The 26317-nt window shown below is 40.2% G+C and overlaps 2 protein-coding genes across 2 annotated transcripts in view; both read left to right on the top strand.

The window, feature by feature from the left end:
* Window positions 1–3279, top strand: part of LOC117449610 (rho-related GTP-binding protein Rho6-like) — an 8998-nt gene extending 5719 nt beyond the window's left edge. Inside the window, exons 3-5 of the mRNA XM_034087386.2 lie at window positions 352–461; window positions 685–819; window positions 957–3279. Of these exons, the coding sequence (XP_033943277.1) occupies window positions 352–461; window positions 685–819; window positions 957–1202 (491 nt within the window). The 3' untranslated portion in view covers window positions 1203–3279. The remainder of the gene's footprint in view (window positions 1–351; window positions 462–684; window positions 820–956) is intronic.
* Window positions 2740–26317, top strand: ddx23 (DEAD (Asp-Glu-Ala-Asp) box polypeptide 23). The gene is made up of 18 exons (XM_034086363.2): window positions 2740–2796; window positions 13280–13382; window positions 14394–14607; window positions 14780–14905; window positions 15038–15131; window positions 16218–16283; window positions 16378–16516; window positions 16605–16738; window positions 17660–17772; window positions 17892–18035; window positions 20815–21040; window positions 21815–21960; window positions 22057–22234; window positions 23142–23384; window positions 23807–23958; window positions 24052–24160; window positions 24884–25058; window positions 25610–26317. The coding sequence occupies exons 1-18, from the start codon at window positions 2740–2742 to the stop codon at window positions 25831–25833; spliced, it is 2643 nt and encodes an 880-aa protein (XP_033942254.2). The 3' UTR covers window positions 25834–26317.

Here is a 26317-nt window from a genome sequence, read left to right as displayed (position 1 = left end):
CTGGTGTTTGCTTTGACTCAAACAAAGGTTTGGTAGATAAAGTTTGGTTTCCAATAATGGAAAGATGTGATTGGTACAGACTCAGTTTCTCTGACCGTGAGTAATTTGACTTCACTGGAAAAACCTGGTCAGTGGGAAGGCGTCGAGCTCAGTCAAAGTGTTTGCTCTTTTATCAGTTTGGCAGGCTGCTGTGTTATTCCTTATATTATTTGTACTGTGTGAAAGTGAGGAGGATGATTGTGATAAAACATTATGAAAGTTAATTTTCAAAGTGCTAACTGCCCAGCTCCTAAATCACATGGTAATACACTTGTATGTGAGGACATTGCTAAGTGTGTGTTGTCTCTGCAGGTTCTCCATACTACGACAACGTCAGACCGCTCTGCTACAGCGACTCCGATGCAGTGCTCTTATGCTTCGACATCAGCCGACCAGACACAGTAGACAGTGCGCTAAAGAAGGTATTAATCTTATTTATATTATAAACTGTTCTAAAGTAAAGATTTCAAGATAGTAAACATCAATCACATAAACATATATCCACCCTCAAAAGGACCAAGGACTACTTGAATGTTGGACACTGTTGGCTCCAGTCTTTATAACTCCTATGTGTGTTTTCCCGAAGTATATTTAAAAAGCTTTCCAGTGACAGTGCTTTGACACCTGTTCCTCTTCTCCTCGCAGTGGAAAGCAGAGATCCAGGACTTCTGTCCGAGCACACGGATCCTGCTAATAGGCTGTAAGACAGACCTGCGCACAGACGTGTGCACACGCATGGAGCTGTCCAATCAGAAACAATCCCCCGTCTCACATGAACAGGTTTGTCCCATGACTTCTGTTTCTTCCTCTCTGCGTCTTATTTAGGATTCTGTCTCGTGTCACGACTGGGTAGTCGTGGCGAAATCCCCCTTTGTGTTACATTTCCAGAGTTTAAAATGTATTTTTTTACATCATAGGGTTCGTCTTTAGCTAAGCAGCTTGGAGCAGAGACGTACCTGGAGTGCTCCGCCTTCACATCGGAGAAGAGCATCCACAGTGTTTTCCGTACAGCGGCTCTGGCCTGCATGAACAAACTGCAGCCGGCCAACAAACCCAGCCCCATCCGCCGCCTCTCCAAGAGACTCCTCCACCTGCCCAGCAAGGCAGAGCTGATCTCCTCCACCTTCAGCAAGGACAAGTCCAAGAGCTGCTGCATCATGTGAAACCTGCGGAGATCATACTGGGGGAGAAAAGACAGAGAAGGTGGTGTGCAATGATTTCTACCCCGCAGCTCTCCCGTCAACCACTCCAAAAAAAGTTTGCTCCACTCTCTCTGTTCAACTCCGACACTGGACTCTGATCATGACATATCACCAGCTCACGGTGCAGGGAGGGTTACACATGTTTGATATTGAAAATAATTCTGATCTATTAAATGCACCTGATCAAAGGGAGCATAGCAGCCACTTCAAGACCTCTCAGATTCCTCTCCCGAGAGCTTAAATTAGATCAGTGTCATCTTTCCAAAGTGCTTGTAAGCACTGCATTTTATTGCATTACTCTGATGAGAGCCATTTAAAATTCTGGTAGCGGTGCCCGTTTCCATCCATTTAATTTTCTGAATGTCTTTTAAGGTCAGGATGTTAGCTGGTTGAAGAGATCAAATGTTAAATCTGACAGTGACAGGAGGTGGTATCGACAGAAATGCGGCTCTGGGATTTGAAAACGGGAAATATTCCCTCACTGGCTGACCCCTCAGTATTTCTTTTGGAAATGAAAGCTGACAGTGAAGGTAAAAGGGGGAGAGAAGGGAGGGATTTGGCAAAGCAGAGTGTTCATCAGTAAAGGCAGTCAGAGGACGAACTGAGAGCACGTCTGAAGGAGCGCAGTGTGACTCGGCACTCGCATGAGAGTCGAGGGGTGGACATGATGTGAAAGAAACAAATCATGGGCCATGTAAAGAGCATGCTTTCTCAGTCAATATACACGTGGCTCATTTTGTCCATTTAAGTGCTGCTTAACCAGCTTTTGTTCCAGCAAAAAGTGTTTACTGGACTTTAAAAGGTGAAGCATAAAAGATTTCTGTTTTACACATGCCAAACTGTTTTTGTACCAAATTAGACATCTTGTTTTTGTAATCCTTTGCCTCCTAGATTATTTAGAAAATTTCCTCAACAGCTTTGAACAGCTAAATGTTCATCCAAGATTTCCTCGTCATAAATAAACCATTAGGATTATTCTATTAAAAACGGATTATTAAAGTAAAAGCTTTGAGATTAACTTCAATGGAGTGTTTACTGATAATTATGTCAAATAAAAAAAGTTTGACAATATCCCAAGCTTGTGCCACAGACCCTATTTCAGGCATCTAACCAAAATCCAATTGACTTTGAGATGAAGGAACTGGAAGTGCAACAATGCTAATTTAATCCTGTGCTATCTGCATCAATAAATGTCCCCGAGATGACATGGAGAAGGTTAACTTGAATCACACAAACAGGCTGGTCCTGGTTTCTTCCCTTCCTTTTTTATGCTATCAATTTTTTTTTATTTCTAACTTCCCCTAAAAAGTATTCCTGACATTTTCCATGTTGACATTTTTTTCTTCTGGATGTTTCTTCTTGCTTCTGGCTGTCTTCGTTTTGTTTTTTTGTAGCTGTTGATGTTGTATTTACTGGAGTCTCCTGGCGTTAGTGGGCTGTTGACAGCTCGGCTAATGGAGGGCTTGATGATTTGTTGGTCCTTTCTCTTTATACATCCATGGTCCGCACCGAGGAACCCCCAACACTGGAGCTTTACGTGTTGCCTGGCAACAGTGTGAGCAAGGGGCAGGCGTTTTTCACGCTGAGACACGGAGAGGGAGGGATGCTCTCCCACAGGGCGCCTCACCTTTTTATTTGTAGCATTAGACGGAAGCCACTGCAAAGGAGGCGGATGGACATTTCATAGAGTGGGAGGCCTGCTCCAGATCTCCACGTGGTCTTCAAGACCCCATGCTGGTGCATTGTGGGAAACATGTAGTCTGAAACATGTCTCTGTAGCTTCAGTTGGTATCGAATATAAAGTCGTAATTTCAGTGTTTCTCTCTTGCTAATGTTCTGAAGGAAGGACTTGTTTTGTTGTACATGTCCTTCCTAATAATAAAACTGTTTATTATGAATCCCTAAAATGAATGTTACTGAAGCAAAACAACGTGCGTGTCAAGTTGCCTTTTATGGCTTTAAATTATTGGCTGAATTCTGTATTTGTTATTGTCATACTTCTTTAAATCTTTATTTAAATAAATATTTCCAAAGTTCATTTACCAGTCAGTGTTTGTTTATTTCTGCTTTAAACCCATTAGTGAGACATAAGAACGTTGATGGATGTACTGGTCACTGTTTTTGATTAAATATACACTTATTATTAGTAGTGTTGCACCTTTTAGATTTTAAGAAATATTCTCGGACATAATAATCTGTAGTAAAGACACAAATTCAACCTCGAAAAATATTATTTCCACCAAGTTTACTGAAAATCACACCAGTAGTTTTCAACAAACCAAAGGGAAAACCACCTTTTTTGGTAAAGGTTATTCATTTTATGTTAAAGGTCCCATGTCATGCTTTTCCGGTTATTACCCGTCCCCTTGTGTTATGTAGCTTTTTATGCATGTAAACGGTCTGCAGAGTCACAAACCCTCAAAGTACACCCTGTCCAAATGGACCAATCCGTGGAGCCGTTACGTTACGTCCGCGGAGCCGTTATATTAAGCAAACACACAAACTCCCAGCCAGGCTGCGGGTGTCGGGCTGGTTTCGGGCTGGGTTTCGCTGTGTCTCGCTGTCTCGCAGGCGGCCACTGGGCTCATAGGGAGGGGGGAGAGGGGGGGGGCGGCAGGAGCTCCAACAAGCCGTTGAGGACAGAGAGTGAAAACACATTTATACAGAGATGCTGTTTGAGAAACCAATGTGAGTTTGGAAAATTGCACAATATAAATCTATTTTAGTAGACTTCAACAATGGAATTATGATCAGTAGAAATGGCCATGACATGGGCCCTTTAACTTACATGTCAGTGTTTATTGCTGCATTAAATCCATTAGAAATGTTTTCTATATTCAGAAATATACATTATGGGGAAATAGTATAAGAACAAATATATGTATCTACACATTCTTTTCACTTCATGCAAGATATCAAACATTTGAAAGGGCAGTCTGTACCCTTTCTGTCCGTCTGTCCGTCATTTCTTTATTGCCCTAACGAAATGTTCCAAGCAGCTCTTTTCATGCAGATGAAGTAAAGGACCTGTAGCAAATAAGAACTTGAGATTATTAAAGTAACCTTAACAAATTCAAGGCTTCATGAGTGAGACTGATAGCTTGGCAGCACATTGTCTATGTTGTCTTAATAAAGAATGATAACATAAACATATTTATAACATAAACATATTTCTCAGGTCAGGGTCACAGTAGATCACTTCACCCTAATAATGCAGATAACATTGTTCCCAGATAACGTAGTAAGAATGTCTTCATATTTGTTTTAAGATGAAATGCAGTCGGGAGACATCAAAGTGAACTTTTTTGTTCAGTCCCTGTGGTCCGTGTAGGCCTACAATTAGATGATGACAGCAGCAACACACAGTGTGGTGCCAAAACAAGCCCGTGGATGTTATACCACTGAAGCATGAACGCAGCCCTAAGGGATCCACACACACACACACACACACACACACACACACACACACACACACACACACACACACACACACACACACACACACACACACACACACACACACACACACACACACACACACACACACACACACACACACACACACACACACACACACACACACACACACACACACACACACACCACTGCCAAATGTATGCAATATGTGACATACATGATTAGTTTTGAAAACTTGCCACTTTGTATTAATCTGTTTGGAAAAAAGAGAATGATTTGTTGTTGAATTACTAAATAGTCGTAAATAATTCATTAAGTTTGTGGGAAAAGTCTAATAACTTACTAAATTGTGTTGTCTGAGCTTAAGCATCTCCCAATATGGGTTATGTATGAAACATTCAGCTGGCAGAAGTCACTTAAATTAACTCAACAAATATATTTTTAAAGATTCAGAGCTAAAAGTTAAAGAAAGTCGAAGTAATTTGCGTGCTATACTTAGCAGAAACAATAGGAAACAAGCCATCTAAACTTGGATTTTCGATAGCCATTTTGCATCCAATGGAACACTGGTTTATTGGCAAGTTTTAAGGATACCTTTCATCAAGTCAGGGGTGTCAAACTCAATTTCATCGCGGGCCACATTCACATAAAGGTTGCACTCAAAGGGCCAGTTGTAACTATATAAATATATAATATATATATAAAATAATGTATTATATTACATTATTGCCTCTGAATTGGATTATTATCCAAGTCTCTTCAGTGCGCATGTCACAAAACAAGATGCATTGTGGGACATGTAGTTTATGGGCAACCTGCTTCTGTAAAGTGGCATGTAACCATATAATAAACATATTATATTCTTTGCAAGCTCTTGCGGGGCCACATAAAATGAAGTCGCGGGCCGGATTTGGCCCCCGGGCCTTGAGTTTGAGACCCCTGATCTAAGTGCTTTTATTTTTAAACAGATAATTGGCTTGGATTTGCAGTTTCCATGCGGCAGTAGCCATGTTGCAGGATGTTGTTTTGCTACTCAGTCCAACAGAGATGGGTGTGTTTTTAGTAGGAAAGTGAGATCAGTGCATACCACAGAATAACCCAAACACGAAAGCAAGGTTCATGTTTGTTAACAGAACATGTGGAACATAGAAATGCTACTGTTTGCGTGGTGTAACCCATAACTTTGTAATGCTAATTTGAACAAAGTATGCCAACAAGAATGTGAGTTTTTCCTCTTCTCTCCAGAGCAGTTACATTTTCTCTTTCCCTTTATTTTTTCACCAGCCATTCTCCATGATCTCCATCACTGTATTTGTTTAGTCTTTCCCCCGACTGATATCGGCTCTTATCGGGGTCTCCGTGGCTGCGTCCTGCTGCCACCCCGATGATAGGACATGGATGAAGTAGCTGAATGTTTGCCATTCCTGAGCAGTGCCTGATGACCTCCATATCAATTTCCTTTGTACAATATTAGAACAATTAATTGTGAGACTATATTCTGCATCTCAGATTTATTCCATCTCTTGTCTGCTCCAACTTAGATTTTCTGGAAATGTACCAGAGATTTAATCGTCTTTTGAATAAATGGGGCTGCCAGCCTGTCTGTCTACAACGCACCTCTCTGTTATCTTGTTCTCCAGTTTCTATCACGCAGAATACATACACACAATTATCAAAAGTAGTCCTATGTACATGACATTTCGCAGTAGATCTGATTAATGTCATATTGAGCCTGTCATTCACAGCATGTTGCTCCAAGGGGTGATTTTAGAGCACGATTATAGCTTTGCTATGGTTCTTTGGTCAAAAAAACGCACCATTGTGTTCAAAGCTACACTGTTACATTTTATTATATTACTGGTTTGGAGTAACTTTACTGGACTGATGTTTTACAGTATCACTGCTCTGCTGCAATCATATTCTTAGCTACTGGCTGTATTTCCATATTTGCGAGAAAGACAGTAAATGTGTGAAACTTGCTCTTTTATTACTTACACTACTATTGTTTTTATTTTGGTGATTACATGTTAAAGGATTGTGTATTTGTTTGGGTGTACTGTATATTTTATTTTAAAGTGTTCATAAAGAAAATACAAAATCGAAAAGAAACAGGTGACTGCACTGCTGATTTATTGATAGAATTGCCTCCATGTCCAGGTGCATTTCGAGAAAACTACCCATGCTTGAAAATAGATTTGTACAGGCCAACAAAGACATATGTATGACACTGACATAGTTGATGTAAAGTAATGAACAGGTCAGCAGCAAGTGATCTGTGCAGGGTTGACATTTGTCCCTTCCTCCCCTGATGGATATAGGTGCCTGCAGATGAGACGGTGAGACGGCTGAAGATCAGGATCAGGAGGGAGGAAGATTTAGGGACGAGCGCTGCCATCTGAAACCCCCTCAGGGAGTCAGAGAAAATGGTTGCAGTGCAGCGTGGCTCATTACCACATAAGCACATCATCTATCAGACATGGCGGCACAGACAGCCACACACACACACACACACACACACACACACACACACATGATGCAAGCTCACACACACTTGCACAATCCACCTATCAGACATCTCCAGCAGCACCGCAGCGGCAGGGAAAGGAAGCAAAGGGCTGAGGAGAGGATGGGGGTTTGCAGAGCTACGCTGCCTGGTTACTGATGAGCTATCTGCAGACTGACATATAGGTTACATTCCCTTATATGCCCGAGCACACACACACACACACACACACACACACACACACACACACACACACACACACACACACACACACACACACACACACACACACACACACACACACACACACACACACACACACACACACACACACACACACACACACACACACACACACACACACACACACACACACACACACACACACACACACACACACACACACACACACACACACACACACACTCTGCCACAGCTGCTCTGACAGTGTCATAACTCCTGTCTCTGGATAGAAAATGGGGTTGTATGTCAAAGGCTCAGCTGGGTGAGTGTGAGAATGCCCGAGCATTCTTCAGTGTCCTATATGAGCATCTGCCTCTCTGTACAGCAGGTGTTTCCCCACATAGTGTTCCTGTATCATTTCTCAACCTACTGTATAATGTGTGTATTTTAAAGGAATTGTTTGAATAATATGTGAATTATGTGTATTTGGCTTCTTGCAGAGAATTAGAAGAGGAGATTGATACCACTCTCACGTTTGTACGGTTTATTGAAAGCTACAGCCAGCAGTTGGTTGGCTTTGAATAAAGATTGGAAAACCAAGAAAAAAACTAGTAAGGTTCTGTCGAAAGGAGATAAAATAAACCTACCAGCACCTTTAAAGCTCACAAATAAACAACTTATATGTTGTTTTTTTATTCAATAGAAGAGGTGAAATATAAAAGACAAGTTGTGGTTTAACAGGGAGTTATGTGACGTTCTATTTCTCGGCTTACTGAGCTTCAGAGGTGCTGGTCGGTGGATTTTATGATGACATTTTTGTATGTATTATTCACATATTAATGTATTCTTACAGGTCTCATCTTTAGGCAAGGAGTGCTAGCCTTTGTTACATCTCTCTATATGTGTCAGCTGATGACACTTAGCTTTTTGGAGTATTTGTGATGCATTGATGCAAACGACTACCCAATATCAAATGCAATGTTTCTATCCTATGTTTAACTATACGTTTAAATAATTACATGGAGATAGAGTCTGTGCAGCCTAGCTTTTTGCTTTTGATGAAATTGATTTTCAGGTGAATCTACACGTCTTACAATATGTAAACGTAATCTAGGGCAGTCCAACTCACATATTTCTCAATATTTCAAACTAAACCTTTAGATGACAAGCTGTCTTATTTTGTTGCATGTGTCTGAATTTTGCATCTGTCTTCTTTGTTCATACAAAGAGATACAGCATCGAGAACAGCCATAAAAATAACAAAAATCCCAGCTGCATGTATCTGATTGTCCCGGACTTACTGAAGTTCCTTTCAATCAACCTGTCCCTCTCGGTCTGATTGCTCATATCAAAGCTGTTATGATGGGGTTGGTTCTGGCAGCAGTCTGTGAGCTCTGGGCGACTCACTGAGGCTCACAGACATCAGCAGACAGCAGACGCCACAGCCTTTCTGTAGCTCTGAGCCCCGAGGACCGACTTACATTAATATTAACCATGTTAAGCTGTATTAACATTTGCATATGCATAATGTCCTGAAAATCAAAAACAAAATTAAATAAGTATAGGGGTTCATGTGTTTAAAAAAAAAGTTAAATCTATTTATCACTGCTGTACACACAACCAGAAATTGTACGAATGCAGTCTTATTATCTTTCATGTGTGTGTCTGTGAGTACTGTATTTGCAGCTAAGGGCATCCATGCGTGACCATGAACATGTGTATTGGTGTATGAATGTGTGTCAGTGTGTGCTGTGTATACTAAGCAGTTTATCTCGTCTGCTCTGCATATTTTCCTGTTCCCCAAGTGCAGCGAGGTGAGCCGGGTTCAACACACACTGCAGGAATGATAAGACCCCTTCTGTCCCTGCTTAAGGTAAATAGACTCCCTTGGTACATCTAACTCTCCTCCCTCCCCCCTTACCGCCATATTATGACACACCCCAGAGACACTTATTTACCCACACATGTTCACCTTCACCAGATCTACCCCCCCTCTTCATGCCCACGTGCCCCGTGTGGCACACCCTGAGGGCATGTCAAAAGTCAGCGCTCTGCAAGCGGTTTAATTAGGCAACGCCGCCTGGCATTGGGGGAAATCGGGGGGAAGGGAGGAAAAAGCATGGGCACATGAGGTGCTTGGGATGGGGGTCGACTGTAGGATTTGGAGGAAGAGGGTTATAGTTGGAGATGTGATGTGCACATCTGGATAACAGCTAAACACAGTCATATGTGTGCCATCCAATCATAAGACTCCTGAGGAAGTGTGTTTAGAAAACTATTACATATTTGCTGTTCAGCACAGACGTTTCCTTGTTTTATCTTAAAATTGAAAACATTTTGGTACAATATTCAACCTTAAACAACAGGATGTGTCAGTCCTCCATTATTGATCTATAAAGACTTACTTTTACTGTTATCAATAGTCAGCTGTTAGTGATCAGAATTAGGTAATCACTATCATTACACAACGCAGGAGATTCCTGAACCAAGAATCGTTAACTGACTGTGATACAAAACATGTAGAGTCATACAATGTAAAGGCATGTTGATGGTGAAACTGCATTAAAAAGTTTGCATTGCATCTTTAATTTCTTCCCTTGTAAATTGTTGTTTTTACTTTCACTTAAATTACACTTTATAATCTGCTGTCTTCTTATTATCTCATTTCATTTTCTATGTTAAACTGCATTTGTGTAGAGCTCGTTCAGCTACATCGATTGTATGAAAAGGCTCAACACATAAAGTTATTGTTACTATTATAGGATATTTAAACCGTTAAATGTCTTCTCAAGAACATTAAACATGCATAAATTAACTTGAAGATGAATATCAAAGCAGTTGAATGGATTTCTGTGCTGAAAAATCTTCAATCGAATAAGCCTGCATGAGTTGGGCAAATGATGAGATGATGAGTTATGCTTATAAGTATACTGGTTAGATTCAATAATTCTCCCTCTATGCATAGCTATAGCTAGAGGCAACAGTAGACATATTGTATAAGACAAGCTCCTCATGGCAAACGTAGAGTAGTCATGGCAACGGTGAAGCACATGTTTTTTCAAGACAGTATTTGTGCATGTGTAAGTGACTTATGTCTGCCAAAAGTCATGCACGTTGAATAATATAATGATATTTTGGAGTGCAATTTCTCTTTAAAAGAAATAAACATGATTAGTCAGTGAAAAAGTGTCATGTTTCATCCTATCATCTACATCTGATTCTGTTTAGAAAAATCTCTCCATAGCTGCCAATCTGCACCTGAACACATGTAGGCCTACTGTAAAGGGGCGCTATTATGCGAGTTTTCAGTTTCCTGTAGTGTGTATAGGTTTTAACTTTTTATGCATGCAAAGGATCCAATCCCAAAGTTCCCTTCAGATGGAGTTTTTATATACTCTTTTCATGACTGATATTGTAACTTGAATTGGCAACAAAAGCACATGTGTAACAAATAACTTTAATCATGGCTGCATGACATTTAGGTATTCGAGTTTCAGGCCCATGGTATTCTGCATGTTATGCTTGTTCACTGAAAGGCTTACTAAATACAAAATAACTATTGTTGAAAGGTGGGGTAGATAATTTTGGAGAAACCAGCTCGAGTGCGGTAGAATTTTCCGGAAGAAATCTGCCACTTCCTTACAGAGCCCCTCCTCCAACACACACGAACGCGCACATGACCAATGAGGGCACGAGATAAGTTTGTGCACAGATGGAAGGCTGACAGGCAGGTAGGCCGTCCAGTTATTTTAGCCGGGCCGGCTCAGATGATTGGTCGTGCTTTTTACAGTACTACGGCTTCCACAGATGAAATTTTGTTATGATTTTTTGTCAAACTATTTAAGATATTCATTGCTATCGGGATGTTAAGAGCATTCCATGGAATATAACAAAAAGTGTATCTCGAGCCGGTTTCTCAAACTTACCTCCCACCTTTAAGTGATCATTAGTTACACCTTTGATGAGGAATTTCCCTAAAATATATTGCTTGCATTGAGGAACACAATAGCTCTTTGCACATTAGTATTTATTGTACGAGGCAGAGGGAATCCATTATTCATTTTATGTGCAGCCTTCACCCTCACTCTTTTATCCAAACTTGTTAATCAGGGAAAACAGGAAAGAACCACGGCTCAGCATACAAACTACAAATCTGAATTTTACAGTCTACTAGTCTATTGTTTCCTTCCCCTTGTGTCTTCTCCCTTTGTGTTTTATTTGTATCTTTCATACCATCAACTTTGATCTGTTCTACTGAAACAGTTTCACCTTCAGAAGGGCTTCATAAATCTCTCTTGATCTCCCTGTGGATGAAAACATCTGGTCCAGAATATAAATCAGCATCGGGCCAATCCGGACTGCAGTCAGGCATAGCAGCATCTTCAAAATGTATTTTATCTTTCCGCAGAAACATGTGCACACATACACACCCTTTGTTAGAAAAATGGGGACAATTTTCCAGATTTCACATCAGCATAGCAGAAGACAAAATATGTCCCTCCCCTAAGTGTTGAACGTCGAGTACCATTAAAAACCAATGCATAGAACTCTAGACCACCAATGTGTTTATAAAACATTGAACACCCAGGGAATTTGTACCTTTACGCACATAACGAGTAAACAGGTATGGAGGACAGAACATGACATTAGTAAGAAATAAGTGAATGCATAAATACAGGAATAAATACAGGAATAAATACAAGAATACAAAAATAAAAGAATAAATAAACGTAAAAAAAACTGAAATAAATATGTGTGGAAATAAATACATCAACACATTAACACAAGAAACAATAAATAAACATGTAAATACATAAATGAATGTATAAATAAAAAACTGAAAGTTGAGAACAAAACAGAACACACATTATTATATATTTTAAATGTATTTCTACATTTATATTCCCTTACATTTATACATTTCTGTGTCTGTGCGTGTTTCACACACTGTTGTTTTGCTTGGTAGACTTGTATTCTGTGGATACGACAACATTTATGCACTTGCAATTGCTCTGAAAGTGCACGTGTCTTTAACAATATCTTCCAGTTTTTATTTTATTTCACTTCCTCTGACCAGTCCCCCTTTTATTTGGAACTTTGCGTCAAGTTGTACACAGTGAAGGAGAAACACAGTGACTCTTCTGTCTTCAATCATTATTTTAACAAATTACAGCACTGGAAACTTCAGGGCAGGCGTATTCATGTTTGGTATAAACTGTAAAGCCCCCTGAGACAAAAGCACAATTTGTGATATTGGGCTAAATAAATAAACTCTGATTGACGGTTCGAATCCAGAGCCTGCTAGAACATTTCAGGCTGTATATTAAATTATATATATTTTTTTCTTTTAACATGTAAAATACACATTCTGGTACTCTCTGACAAGAAAATAAAGCAAAAAGGCCAAACAGGCCAAACAAAGGAGACTAAGGAGGAATTATTATTTTAATTTACATTACTTTTTTTTTTTTAAAGTGCATTGCCTGCGCCCTGCTGCTGCTCAGAGGGAGCAATGTTTTTTTAAATTACATGTTCTATTGAAAGTTTACTAACATGTCCAAGTTGCACATCTTGACACTAAACCAGTGTTGTTGTTTATTACATATCTTTGTGCACACTATTTTTCTCAACATTTATAAGTTCAACTTTTTAAGTGGTGGGGACAAAATTAGCCATTTCAAAAAGTGGTGGGGTCATGTCAAATGACGCCTATGATACCTAATCATATAGTATCAAACTCTAATCTAAACCTCAGTATTGTGCTAACTTGTAACACGGTTGCCACCTTGTGCCTGAAATAAATCTAAAATGTTTTACGCTCAGGCACTACATGAGTTGCTGTGCCAAACAATTGGGGACCTGCGAAAATCCCATCCATTTGTTGGGAAGTGTAGTTTAAACAGTCGAGCGGCTGCTTTCTGTGTGGAGTGCTCAGAACTACGACTCCCACAATCCCTTGCTAGCGTTTGCTCGTGTCCAAAATGGCGTCTTCTTGAAGCGTACATACATCGCAAGTGTGTTGTTGACAAGTGATTACGGTAAGTTTTAAATGTTTTTAACCACACATTTCACTGTGATGTTGTATAAAATATAAACATCTGACTCGCGTGATGTTTTAGCGTTAAATCTTTTGGCAGTTTACTGGAGAAAATTAGCCTCTTTGCTAAGTTGTTAGCTAGCGTAAGGAGCTAGCTTGTTCACTCTGCATTCATTTGTAACTCACATTTAACATACTTGATTGTGTTTTAAGTCCCTATGACACGTTAAGTTTTCTTACTGTGGATGTTCAAGTTTTATGTGAAACTAGATCAGGCCTGAAACTTTTACCGTCAGACTTAAAATGCATGTTACCTTGAGACACTCGCTGCAGAAACGTATACATGCATGGTAAATAATAAAGCGGTCATCTCTATGTTCCCTGGGTCTTGACTTAGGGTTCGTTTCGTCTTGTTGAAGAAGGAAACGCTTTGTTTTAATAGTCATGTTGCCAAAATTAGTACTATGCTTCACACAGGCTTACATGTGATTTGTTGTTTAACATTATGGATGCTTTCCTTTTTTTGACACTCTTATCAATGTTGAGATAAATCCTTTGTTGATTCCTCGAGAAATGAACAAGCACCAATTACTCATCACAAATCAAACAATTGTAATATAAACAGCTTGTTAAATAAACAAAGCGACAATATATTTACTGATTGATGTGGGTATAAACTCAAAATGTAAAACATTTTTTGTAACTGAACATTTGGAGACATACTTTTAAGGGAGTTATAAGTTGTTGAAGAGTGTTTCCAAAACAACTGACCCCGGAAACATTGAACATTTGAGGGGAAAAACAGTGTCCAGTGTCTTATAGGAAAAATAAGATTTACTGACCCTGTGAAGAAAAACTGTAAAAGTAAATTGCAAGTGCCATAGCAGCTTGACTGTAGGCTGTTCATTCATGGATGTCCTGAAATGTAATAGAGCACTTTTTCTTATCAAAAATGTAACTAAGTGAATGTGAAATGACTGCACATTTGTCACTAACAACATGCTCCTTACAGATGGCGGCCGACCCGGAGAAGAAGGAGGAGAAGAAGGAGGGGAAGAAGGAGGTGAAGAAGGAGGAGAAGAAGGAGGAGAAGAAGGAGGTGAAGAAGGAGGAGAAGAAGGAGGTGACTCCTCAGCGTCCAAAGACAGGGAGAGGAAACGCAGCCGTTCACGAGAACGTAAACGCAATGTTCCTCGCGAAAGGAATCGCTCTAAATCTGTAGAGAGGTAACTCAAATGCAGCACATATCTGTCATTAACACTAGACTAAATGAGTAATGTTTAAAAACTGCATTATAGCATTTGTCCTAGTTTTGTTTCATTTCGTTTTTGCATAACCAAGCCCTATTTTGAATGATGATGAAATTATACTAAACATTATATTTGTTTTTAATGACAGAGAACGACGGATGAAAGACAGAGAGAAGGAGCGTGACAAAGATAAGGACAGAGATTTGGGCAGAGATAGGGGTCGCAAGGAAAGAGACGTCCATCGACGTGATAAAGATCGCGGCAGGAGGTCCAGGTATGTAAATGCTGAAATACACTTGGTGAAATAGAAATGCATCACACATGTTGATTTACTTTCATTGACCAAATAGATGTTTTCCTCATAACTATTTATTAACATCTGTTTTAAATTCATGCTCCTTCGTAGAAGTCTCTCACCCAAGTCCAAGGAAGCCAAATCAAAGAGAGACAAGCAAATAAAAACAGAAGAGGAGGAAGATGGAAAAAAGAAGAAGGAAAAGGTAAAATGGGTTTTACTGAGTCTATCTAATACCTTTATTAGTCCCACGGAGGGGAAATGTACATAGTTACAGCAGGAAAAAGAGCCGCAGACAGCTTAATGTTACATAATATGTGACATGCATTTTTAAAAAGTACTAAGTTATGATATAATAAAAAAAAAAAAGTTACATAATTAAAAAAAATACACATCCTGTAACAGTTATACGGATTTAGCAGCCAGGTATATATTACACAGTTATTAACGCCATCTATATATATTGCACATATTGCACATAGGTGGTTGTTATTTAACAGCAGCAAGTTACATAATTTACAAAATACACACCTTGTAACAGTTCTAAGGATTTAGTAGCCAGGTATATATTACAGTTATTAACGGCATTTATATATTGCACATAGTTTGTTGGTGTTTAGTAGGGCTGCACGATTTGTGGAAAATAATCTAATTGCGATTTTTTTCTGCCAGATATTGCGATTCGATTTTGCGATATTTGTTTTTAAGCGACCCAACGGAAGTTTACTGTAAAATGCGGCCATACCTCCGGCTAGGAAGGTCGTATCAACGTGCTCCCGTCTCTAGCACCCCCGCAGCCCGAGCTACGAGTGAAAGACCTAAACTTACATGAAACTTCCGTTGGGTTGCTTTAAAGTCAAGCTTCAGTTTAAGACTCACCCTGTAATAGAAACATGTGATGGAGCATTACTAACCTGACTCAGATGGTTTGTTTCACCAAAGCATCTAGGAAAGCTCCATTGGAAGCCATTTGGAAAAGTATTTCAAAAAGACTTGGCAGGTGATTGGATCAATCTGTCTGTCACCTTCTATCATGGGCCACTTCTGATTGGTTAACAATGACTGGTACATGTGGAGCACAGCACTTCTGATTGGTGTGGATGACTGACACACAAGAAGACTTAAAAATCGCAGGCTTTGCGATTTGGTAATTGCATCATTTCAAATTGCGATTTCAATTTAAAAATCGATTAATCGTTCAGCCCTAGTATTTAGCAGCAAGGGCATAACTGTGTTTGTTATATTCAGAAGTTGTTATTTCACATGTTTGACCCATCTCGCCTCTCTTCAGGTCCAACCTTTATCTTTGGAAGAGCTTCTCGCCAAGAAGAAGGCAGAAGAGGAAGCGGAGGCAAAGGTGGGAAGTCTCTTGAGTTCACATTTGTCTTCTTTTTAAATCTTTAGGATTATATTTTCCTCGCTTCATATTTGATTGTTTTTGCCCTTTTCAGCCCAAGTTCCTCTCGAAAGCAGAGCGAGAAGTCGAGGCTCTGAAGAGGAGGGAGCAACAAACCGAGGAAAAGAAGAAGGTGATGGAAGAGGAGAGGAAGAAGAGAAGGATGTTCCAGGACATGGGGAGAAAAATGATGGGTGTGTATTATCAGCCACTGGTTCATTGGGTTGTCTGCATTGTGTTTGTGTAAGCATATTGATAGTAACTGACAGTGTGGGTTAACAGAGGATCCCCAGGAAAGAGAGAGGCGAGAGCGAAGAGAACGAATGGACCGAGATAACAACGGGAATGAAAACGATGATGGACGACAAAAGCTCAGAGAGGAGAAAGATAAAAGCAAAGAACTCCATGCCATCAAGGTCAGTCTCAGGAGAAACTGCACAGAGCAGATCAAATGGTGGCTGTCGGGAGCAAACCTTATGTAGATTTGCATTAGCCTGAATCTTAAACCCCATGATGACTGGATTTATGTCTCTAGCGGTGTGGGGTTTTGTTTAAACATCACCTGTACTGGTCAGTGATTTTAATCCCTTCCAGAGATTATTTTCTTCTAACCCTATCATTGGTCCTCCTGTCATCTATGTGTTTCAAAGTGGATCTGTGACTTTGTTTCCCTGGAAAATAGAAACCTCGCGACATATTTATTGTTGGAAATTTGACATCTGTGAAAAAGAAGGGAAGGCAAAATAGGTTTCACTAATCTGATAGATGGAAACTTTGGGTCCGGAAAAGAAAGCTAAGAAGGTGGCACACAAATGTAATCCAATCAGATTCAGGTAATGAAATGGCAGCAAGGTTAAAAACAGAGATATTAATAGTCTATTTTCACTTTTCTTTTTAGAGTAATTATGTTTTTATGTAATTTGTAGTTCGCTTTTGTATTCCATCATCACAAACTTTAAAGGTCCCATGTCATGGCCATTTCTACTGATCATAATTCCATTGTTGAGGTCTACTAGAATAGATTTACATTAACATCACTATACCCAAGAAGTAAACAATGGAAAAAGAGAAATCCCGGACGAGGTGTTCTGGGGCAGCACAGACAGGTCTTTTCTGTGTTAGAGTACTAACTACAGGGTGTACTTTGAGGGACTCTGCAGACCGTTTACATGCAGAAAAACCTTCATAACACAAGGGGACGGTAATAACCAGAAAAGCATGAGATGGGACCTTTAACATAACATTTAAGAAAACCGGCTGTGGATTCCTAAACATGACCAGACTAGATGACAATTCAACATGTGTGATTTACTAAATTACATATCTGATCCTTACAGGAGCGTTACCTGGGCGGGACCAAGAAACGCCGGAGAACTCGCCACCTGAACGACAGGAAGTTTGTGTTTGAGTGGGACGCTTCTGAGGACACCTCAGTCGACTACAACCCGATGTGAGGAAACATGAACACAGTGTTCACTGAAACCTGTCCCTCTTTAATTGAAGCGCATCTTTTGCCTTGTTTTGAATGTGTGTGTCTGAACAACTCGATGTTCCCACTCTGTCTCCCAGTTACAAAGAGAAGCACAGCGTGCAGCTGTACGGACGAGGCTTCATCGCCGGCATCGACCTGAAGCAGCAGAAAAGAGATCAGTCCAATTTCTATTGTGACATGATGGAGAACAGACGAACGCTGGAAGAGAAGGAGCAGGAAGAGTGAGTAAAAAAACATCCACATGATCAACTCTGTGGCTTTGGGGAGTTCATTGAGGTTTGCTTTCAGAGCAACATGAAGTTTTGAATGTAGTGTGGTGTCATCAGTGTAATGCCATATCATAGAGTGCCACAGTGACGCGTCCTAAAACCTGGAAGTAAGTTAGCATTTTCCACTTCCTTCGACAAAAAAGCAATCTCTCCATAGGATTTTGGAAAATAGCTGGAACTAAAGTCTGTGGTTGAGACACATTTAAGAGACGGATCACGTTTTGTTCTACGACATTAAATACATCCGCAGTGACCCCGCTGGTGCTTTCTGAAGAGTTTGCGGCCCAATCCCAAACCACTCCGTCGACGCAACCCCTCCGTGATGGAGTGAACTCCGTCTGTAGCCACACTCGCAGCTCACCGAGGCTCCCTCCTGTCAGATGGAGGGAGTAAATACAGCAGCAAGCTTTGGGACGGCCTCCCCTCTCTCCGGAAGAAACAGGAAATGCCGTAACTGTATGTAACAACGGTTTCAAATCAGCATCTCTTAGACAAAAAGTTTAAATGAATAACTCAAATAAAACTCCAAACATCTTTCATTGTGTTTCAAAGCTCTTTTAGTTTTAAACCTGATGTTTATAAGCTTCTTAGTTTTTGCAACGGTCTGTAAATATAGGCTACACAACTTTATAATAAAATGTACACATTTACCTTTTTCTAGACTAAACACAGGTATGATCCTAAGTTAAAAACATATTTATCATGAGGTTGTTAACATCGCAATGTTTGCTGGAACTATTTGTAAACAGCGTGTTTCCTGACGGACACACACAGCGTGACTCCGGTCAGGTAGAGACCGGTCTCAAGTCAGCACCGCTGCAGACTCGCTGTTTGAGGGCTTGATAGCCCACTCCCCCTCCACACCGCTCCACACTTGTTGCTTTGGAACAGCCCTCAATATGACGGACCCTCCGCGTGAACGCGCAAATGGAGGGGTAGGGTGTAGGGGGCGGTTTGGGAATGGGCCTAAGTGTCTGAAAAACGATGGTTGTTAACAAGTGGCTGAATAGGACTACAGAAGTTGTCCAGGCCGTTTTACGTCATTACACCGAACACGTAAAACACTCCCACTAAGTTAGTTTGCCCTGTTCTGCTTGAAAGCAAGTCCCTGCCTCCTGCAAGCTGTTCAAACAAACGCTTCAACTTGTTCCATTTTGAATCTGTAGCTTTGAATATGGATCTTAAGTTGGCGTGACGTTGAAGCAGCGACCCTGCTGTAGTTCCTTTATAGCATAACGTTAGCATTTTGCTTCTGGCGACTACATTTATGATTAGAAAATTATAAAAGTAGGATAGACATGTGGATATTATCCGGCTGAACAAAACGTGGTCCGTCTCTTAAATGTGTTTCAACCTCAGACCTTATTTCCAGGTATTTTCCAAAATCCTATGGAGAAATTGCATTGGTTTTTGTCGAAGGAACCGGAAGGAGTTTACATCCGGGTTTTAGGACGCTTCACTCTATAGTACATGAATGAAGCGGACTGGAAGATAGAAAGTATTTTTGAATAAAAAATGGTCGGAAATATGGCTGGGCAATATATCTATAATATATCTATCATGATATAAGACTTCAAATCGTCTTGGATTTAAATACTATTATATGTTAGTATAGTTCTTGGTTCAGATGAATACATTACAGTAAAATGATAGACTTGGTATCTTTTCTATTATCTGCCTTTACCCTCTCTTATCCAATGAATCAACATTACTGATGATTCTGGTCCAACATATTGTGATCATTGATTCTCCTCCACAGTATGAAAATGACTAAGGGTGCGTTTACACCTGCCTTGTATAGTCCGGTTGAATCGAACCCTGGTGCGTTTAGCCGCTTGGTGCGGTTCATTTGGGTCGGTGTGAACGCAGTCCGAGACCTCTTAAGTGAACTAAACAACCGGACTCTGGTCCGCTAAAATAGGTGGTCTCGGAGCGCTTGCTTGCGAACTCTGGAGCGCTTCATTGCTGGTGTGAACGCAGTCCGCACCAAAACATAGGAAGCGCAGTATTTACGTGTCACAAGAACGCGGATATCTTCAAAATCTTTAGCGAAAGAGTCTTTCAAGACATCCGCGGTTGTTTAGTTAAAGAGTAAAGCAGAATTAAGTGTTGAACAGTGTCGTGTAAAGTAAAAATTCTCCGTCAGCTACATAAAAGTAAGAACACCTGTCGTCGGTGAAACGCCCCTCCTTACTGCAGAACGTCTCATTATATGTGTTAAAATGTTTTTTAACGGACGTTGTCTGATTTATATAATCATATGCGCGGGCCGCTAGGGTCTGTTGATCTCCAGATTAACAGCAGCATGAAAATAACCTGCCGATGCTCCATGGCGGAGGCTCCGGTAGAAATTGCCGGGATTTGCGTTTTTACGCCCTTAATGTCTGACCAATGGTTGAACAGCATTTCCGTGCACATGACTTGTGTTTAAAGTTTATAGTCCGTTTGAGTTTTGCCCGTGTGAACGCAAACCGAAACTTCTGAAAAATGAAACAATGTAACAAACTGTCGTCTGGTGCGCACCAGAGAGCGGACTATTAGGTGTGAATGCACCCTTAGACTAACATTAGACACAAATGTAATGGTGTTGTAAAAAATATAGATTTATCATATTAACAGTCCACGCGGATATGTGAGATGACTACATTTGTGTCATGAGGATAAAAGCAGCGAATGTAGAACGTAATAATTGATCTTTACTGATGCAATCTTTACTCTCTCCTCCTCTCAGGGTGAGACTGAAGAAGATGCGTAAGAAGGAGGCGAAGCAGCGCTGGGACGACAGACACTGGGGTCAGAAGAAGCTGGAGGAGATGACGGACAGAGACTGGAGAATCTTCAGAGAGGACTACAGCATCACCACCAAGGGAGGAAAGATCCCCAACCCCATCAGGAACTGGAAGGAGTACTCCATGCCGGATCACATCAACGAGGTCATCGACGCCTGTGGCTACAAGGTCGGTGCAATGAGACTCCATGTCAACGTGCTTATGAATAGGTTATTCTTTATTATGTCAAACAACAAAGAGTCTTGTTTGCTGTACAGATTGTCAAGCCCTTGTGGCATTTTTTTAAAATGTGTGGGCTTTTAGAAAAAAACAATTGATAAAAGGGTTATTAGTCTGAAGTGCAAAATAACCCCAATGAACAATAACAATCCACCACACCTTGAACTTTATGTTATGATATGTCTTTGCCCTGTGCTGTGTGTTGTACTGTTTATTGTATGTTGAATTGTATGGAACAAGCTGTAATACTCTGCACTCAACACGAATTCCACCAGCCTGGCTGTGTGGTCATTAAAGATTATAATCTAATCTAATAAAGCTCTCATTTTAGTTGTAAATGAGCACAAAATGAAGTAAAATGCTCATGATTTTTTAGAGTTAAAATACATTTATTTGACTCTTTAGTATTTTCGTTAAACAGACATACAAACTGATATATCCACTGTTCTTGACTGATTCAAGTTAATCTAAAAAATATAGGAATAAATACAGGAATAAAGAATACAAGAATAAATAAATGTGATAAAAAAAACTGAAATAATTACAGAAAAAAATATATATATATATTGAAATAAATAAATGAATGTATAAATACAAAAATGTAAGTTTTTTATTATATATCTTAAATGTATTTCTACATATATTTTCACTTACAAACTGATATATCCACTGTTCTTGACTGATTCAAGTTAATCTAAAAATGACTAATCTCTTAAAATCCAGGATCCGACACCTATCCAGAGGCAGGCCATTCCTATTGGCTTACAGAACCGTGACATCATCGGTGTGGCTGAGACCGGTAGCGGTAAAACGGCTGCTTTCCTCATTCCTCTGCTCGTCTGGATCACTACCCTGCCGAAGATCGACAGGTAACAAAGCAGATTCTCAAATCATCTCATGTACACCCACTCATACCTGCATTTCTCTGTTTACTGATGTCTGTTACACTCCTGTTGTCTGTGCAGGATTGAAGACTCAGATCAGGGTCCTTATGCTGTGATCCTGGCTCCGACTCGTGAGCTGGCGCAGCAGATCGAAGAGGAGACCATAAAGTTCGGTAAACCCCTCGGCATCCGCACAGTGGCTGTGATCGGAGGAATCTCCAGGGAGGACCAGGGCTTCCGTCTCAGGATGGGCTGCGAGGTAAGACACGGGGACATTTAGGCCTATCTAGGAAAAGTGCCACGAAAGAGTAGAACATCTAGACAAGCTAAGTGTCTAAAGTTAGGATCCAGTAGACACCTAAAGTCTGCTCCATTACTCTCTGAATCATTACAGTCTTGATTAGTATTAGTAAAAGGATTTTCATTCTCTAACACTAAACCCCTTATATCATACACATATACATGGTTTCAGCAAGATTTATACTCTTCTGGGATATCTATTTTCTCTTTTTTGTGTCCTGGATTTACGTCTATAGGCGCTTTCACACCGGGTACTTTCCCCCGTACTTTTCCCTTTTAGTTCCGATAGTTCCTGGGATTTTGCGTTCACAACAAAAAGAGGACTTAGTTCATGAGAACTTTTCCCCCCTTTTCAGTCCCTGCTAGAGAGCAGGTATTTTCCTGGGGAGAAAAAAGTACCAATTTCTGATTGGCTGGACGAATTGCAAATCACACGCCCCGTAAAACTCTGAAAAGTTGGGATTAGCATTATTAGCATTAGCCCAGCGCACCAACGGAGAGAGAATAACTTATGGCAACACAAAGTGATGTCATTTCTAAGTCAAGCTAGTAAGGCATGGTATCTGACTATCTCTCTTATAGACTTAACAGTTATCAATACATTCAAAATAATATCTGCAGCTGCTTAAAAAGTTGAGAATAATCTGTATTTTTATATGCAATAACAATAGTGATTGAAAGCAGTACATAAGGTTTACCAGACCTTTATACACATAATTTTGATAACTGTAAATACACAGACTGTTTTATAATAAAGCTTTGTCGTGACAGGAAGCCCAACGTGCCCTTAAATCTGTTCGGTAATGTGCTTCATACACAACACACACTCATCCCCCCCCCCCTGCCTGTGTTTCCTTCTCTGACAGATTGTGATCGCCACCCCCGGCCGTCTGATCGACGTTCTGGAGAACCGGTACCTGGTGCTCGGCCGCTGCACGTACGTCGTCCTGGATGAGGCCGATCGTATGATTGACATGGGCTTCGAGCCCGACGTCCAGAAGATCCTGGAGTACATCCCGGTGACCAATCAGAAACCAGACACCGACGAGGCAGAAGACCCAGAGAAAATGTTAAAGAACTTTGAATCTGGAAAACATAAATACAGACAAGTATGTTCATCCCTCAAACATCATTTACAATCTTAACTATTGTGTAAGGCGACTTTATATAGCACATTTAAACGACGAGGCAATTCAAAGTGCTATTAAAAAACCGAATAAAAGCATTCAGACATGGGGCAAGATACAGTTTTTGTTGTATGCTCGTTACAGAGGCACTGAGTACTTAATAATGAATGAACTGCAGGTGATGGATGACAGAAGGCTACACACTCTGGAGGGTTGTTAGTCTGGACAGGAGAAAAGGCACATGCATTATTGTTTTTCTTTGTGATCTCAGAGAAGAAAGAAGTTTAAGATTATAAAAGCAAAGTTCCTTTTTTATAGATGCCATAATGAAGCTGGAGATTAGTTTTGTAAGTGCTGGTTGCTCTCTTTGTGTATTTAAGTTGTGTTTGTGTCCCCCCTTACAGACGGTCATGTTCACGGCCACCATGCCTCCGGCGGTGGAGAGGCTGGCCCGAAGCTACCTGAGGCGTCCGGCCGTGGTTTACATCGGCTCTGCTGGCAAACCTCACGAGAGAGTAGAGCAGAAGGTGATGCTCATGGGCGAGGGAGAGAAGAGGTAAGCGCACACAAACACGTAAACATCATACATATTGTTTATTTCTCTGTTGAAGTCTCTTACTGAGGGGTTTTTATTTTTTTTGTTGTGCAGGAAGAAGCTGCTGGAGGTGTTGGCGCGCGGCTTCGAGCCTCCCATCATCATTTTCGTCAACCAGAAGAAGGGTGTCGACGTGCTGGCCAAGTCTCTGGAGAAGATGGGGGTAAGTCAAAGTCAACTCTATTGTCAATCTTTCAGTTTGTGTGTACAGACAGACGGATTGAAATGCCATTTCCCACAATCCCGATTACAAAAATACAAATGTGTATATAAATATGTATATCCTATATATACACAATCAACACACATTTATATATATATATATGTACACATTAAGACATAAATAAAAGCACAACAATCAATATATACAAAATAACTGTCACTTGAGAAAGTCACTGGACTCTTTAATGTTTTACTTTAAAATTCTGAAAAACATTCTTAGTTATCTTTTGTTTTTAGAATGGGATTGCAAAATTCCCACATTGTTTGAGAAATTAAACAATTCCTTTAAATAGATATTAGAGATGTAAATTAAAAAACTAGAAATCAATTCATTATTCCAACATCAAACTCTTACATATACATTTTATCATGATATTTATTTGACTTGGCATGACATCTGGAACAAACATGCGTGCTGTGTTTACTGCTAATAAGCTAATGTTGCTAACCCTACCCAACAACACCGTTAGCATTAATTGTCATTGTGAGCATTTCAGTGTCCGAATTTTTATCTAGTACAAATAGTTCCAAAACATTTAGTAAAGGTACGAACTGAACCCAGTGGACATTTTTGTTAGACGCCTGACAGTAAACTGGATTTTCTCCTTAAAACACTGGAAATATAAAATGAAATGTAACCTTAGTTTTCTTCTTCTTCTCGCAGTACAATGCTTGCACGCTGCACGGCGGCAAAGGCCAGGAGCAGCGAGAGTTTGCTCTCTCCAACCTCAAAGCCGGAGCCAAAGACATCCTGGTGGCCACAGACGTGGCGGGTCGAGGTATCGACATCCATGACGTCTCCATGGTGCTCAACTACGACATGGCCAAGAACATCGAGGGTAGGAAGCTCCCCCTCAGTATTTCTTTCTTTATTGGGTGTATCATTTTTCTCAATGTTTGACCATCAATCATGTTCTTTAAAATGTTATTAGAACATTTATTATTTATTTATTGTATTATATTAAGCGTTTGTTACTAACTTTAGGAATTTGAACATTATCTGAAAGGTTTGAGTCGAACATCAAAGTGCAACTTAAACCATTCCTGTGATTTTAGTAGATATTGAACAGTCAATATTAAAAATATAGCTAAAGGCTTTATATTCAACACATTTATATTTATTATTATACAGTTAGTTTGATGTTCAGTTCCAGATGTATTTAGTAATTTAGGTATCTTTAATTTGACTTAGATGTTCACCTCAACAGTTTTCCAGGTTGTAATAAAGTCAAAGTGTTCATTTCCTTTTTTTAACTATAGTTCTTTTCACTGATCCAGATTATCGACATTAGATATTTATTTTGTGACGTCAAGTCTGTTGCTCTGCGCTCATAACATAGGATGCACATAAAGAATAAGAAGTGTTAACTAAGCCCTCCTCCTCCTGCAGATTACATCCATCGTATCGGTCGTACTGGTCGTGCGGGTAAGAGCGGTATGGCGTTGACGTTCCTCACCAAAGAGGACTGTGCCGTGTTCTACGACCTGAAGCAGGCCTTCATGGAGAGCCCGGTCTCCACCTGCCCCCCGGAGCTGACCAACCATCCCGACGCGCAGCACAAACCGGGAACCATCCTGACCAAGAAGAGGCGCGAGGAGACCATCTTCGCCTGATCCATCACGCTGTTATAGTTGGACTTAATAAGCTGAACACACATCAGGGTCTCAAACTGTTTTATCGTGTTGCATCTGGACATCATTTCTCTGTTTTGCATTCAGGACTTGGTCTCCAGTTAATTTACGCCCATTTATTTTTCCTTTACCTCCCTTGTTTTCGGTCTGTTTTTATTTTTTCTACCACACTGCTTTTAGGATTTAAAGACTGCTCATTCAAAGGTGTGTACATGTGGACTCCTTGGTAGATGTTTTGTCTTCTACAAGCAAGAAGTGATGGTGTAACTGATCTGCACTGTATAAATGCTTCTCCTCGCTTATCGACCGTGATAAATACCATCCAGGATGTGAGGCCAAGTGCTGTTCAACCTTGTTTTGTTAAAGAGACCTATGCCAGAAGTGACAGCCATTTTCTTTTACTTCAAGCATCGTCTGACTAAACTGTAATTCATCATTTTTAATATAAACAATGGTATGAAGTGAA

Source organism: Pseudochaenichthys georgianus, chromosome 7, assembly GCF_902827115.2.
Source record: "Pseudochaenichthys georgianus chromosome 7, fPseGeo1.2, whole genome shotgun sequence".
NCBI lineage: Eukaryota > Metazoa > Chordata > Actinopteri > Perciformes > Channichthyidae > Pseudochaenichthys > Pseudochaenichthys georgianus.
Note: the sequence above shows the minus strand (reverse complement) of the source record. Positions and strands in the feature narration are given on the sequence as shown.

What these genes read in the sequence shown, in the direction of transcription:
- ddx23 (XM_034086363.2), top strand. Translation starts at nt 2,740, where the DNA reads ATGGTCCGCACCGAGGAACCCCCAACACTGGAGCTTTACGTGTTGCCT. An exon ending in GTCTCAGGATGGGCTGCGAG is followed by an intron (nt 22,235 to 23,141) that starts GTAAGACACGGG and finishes CTTCTCTGACAG; the next exon opens with ATTGTGATCGCCACCCCCGG. An exon ending in AGTCTCTGGAGAAGATGGGG is followed by an intron (nt 24,161 to 24,883) that starts GTAAGTCAAAGT and finishes TTCTTCTCGCAG; the next exon opens with TACAATGCTTGCACGCTGCA.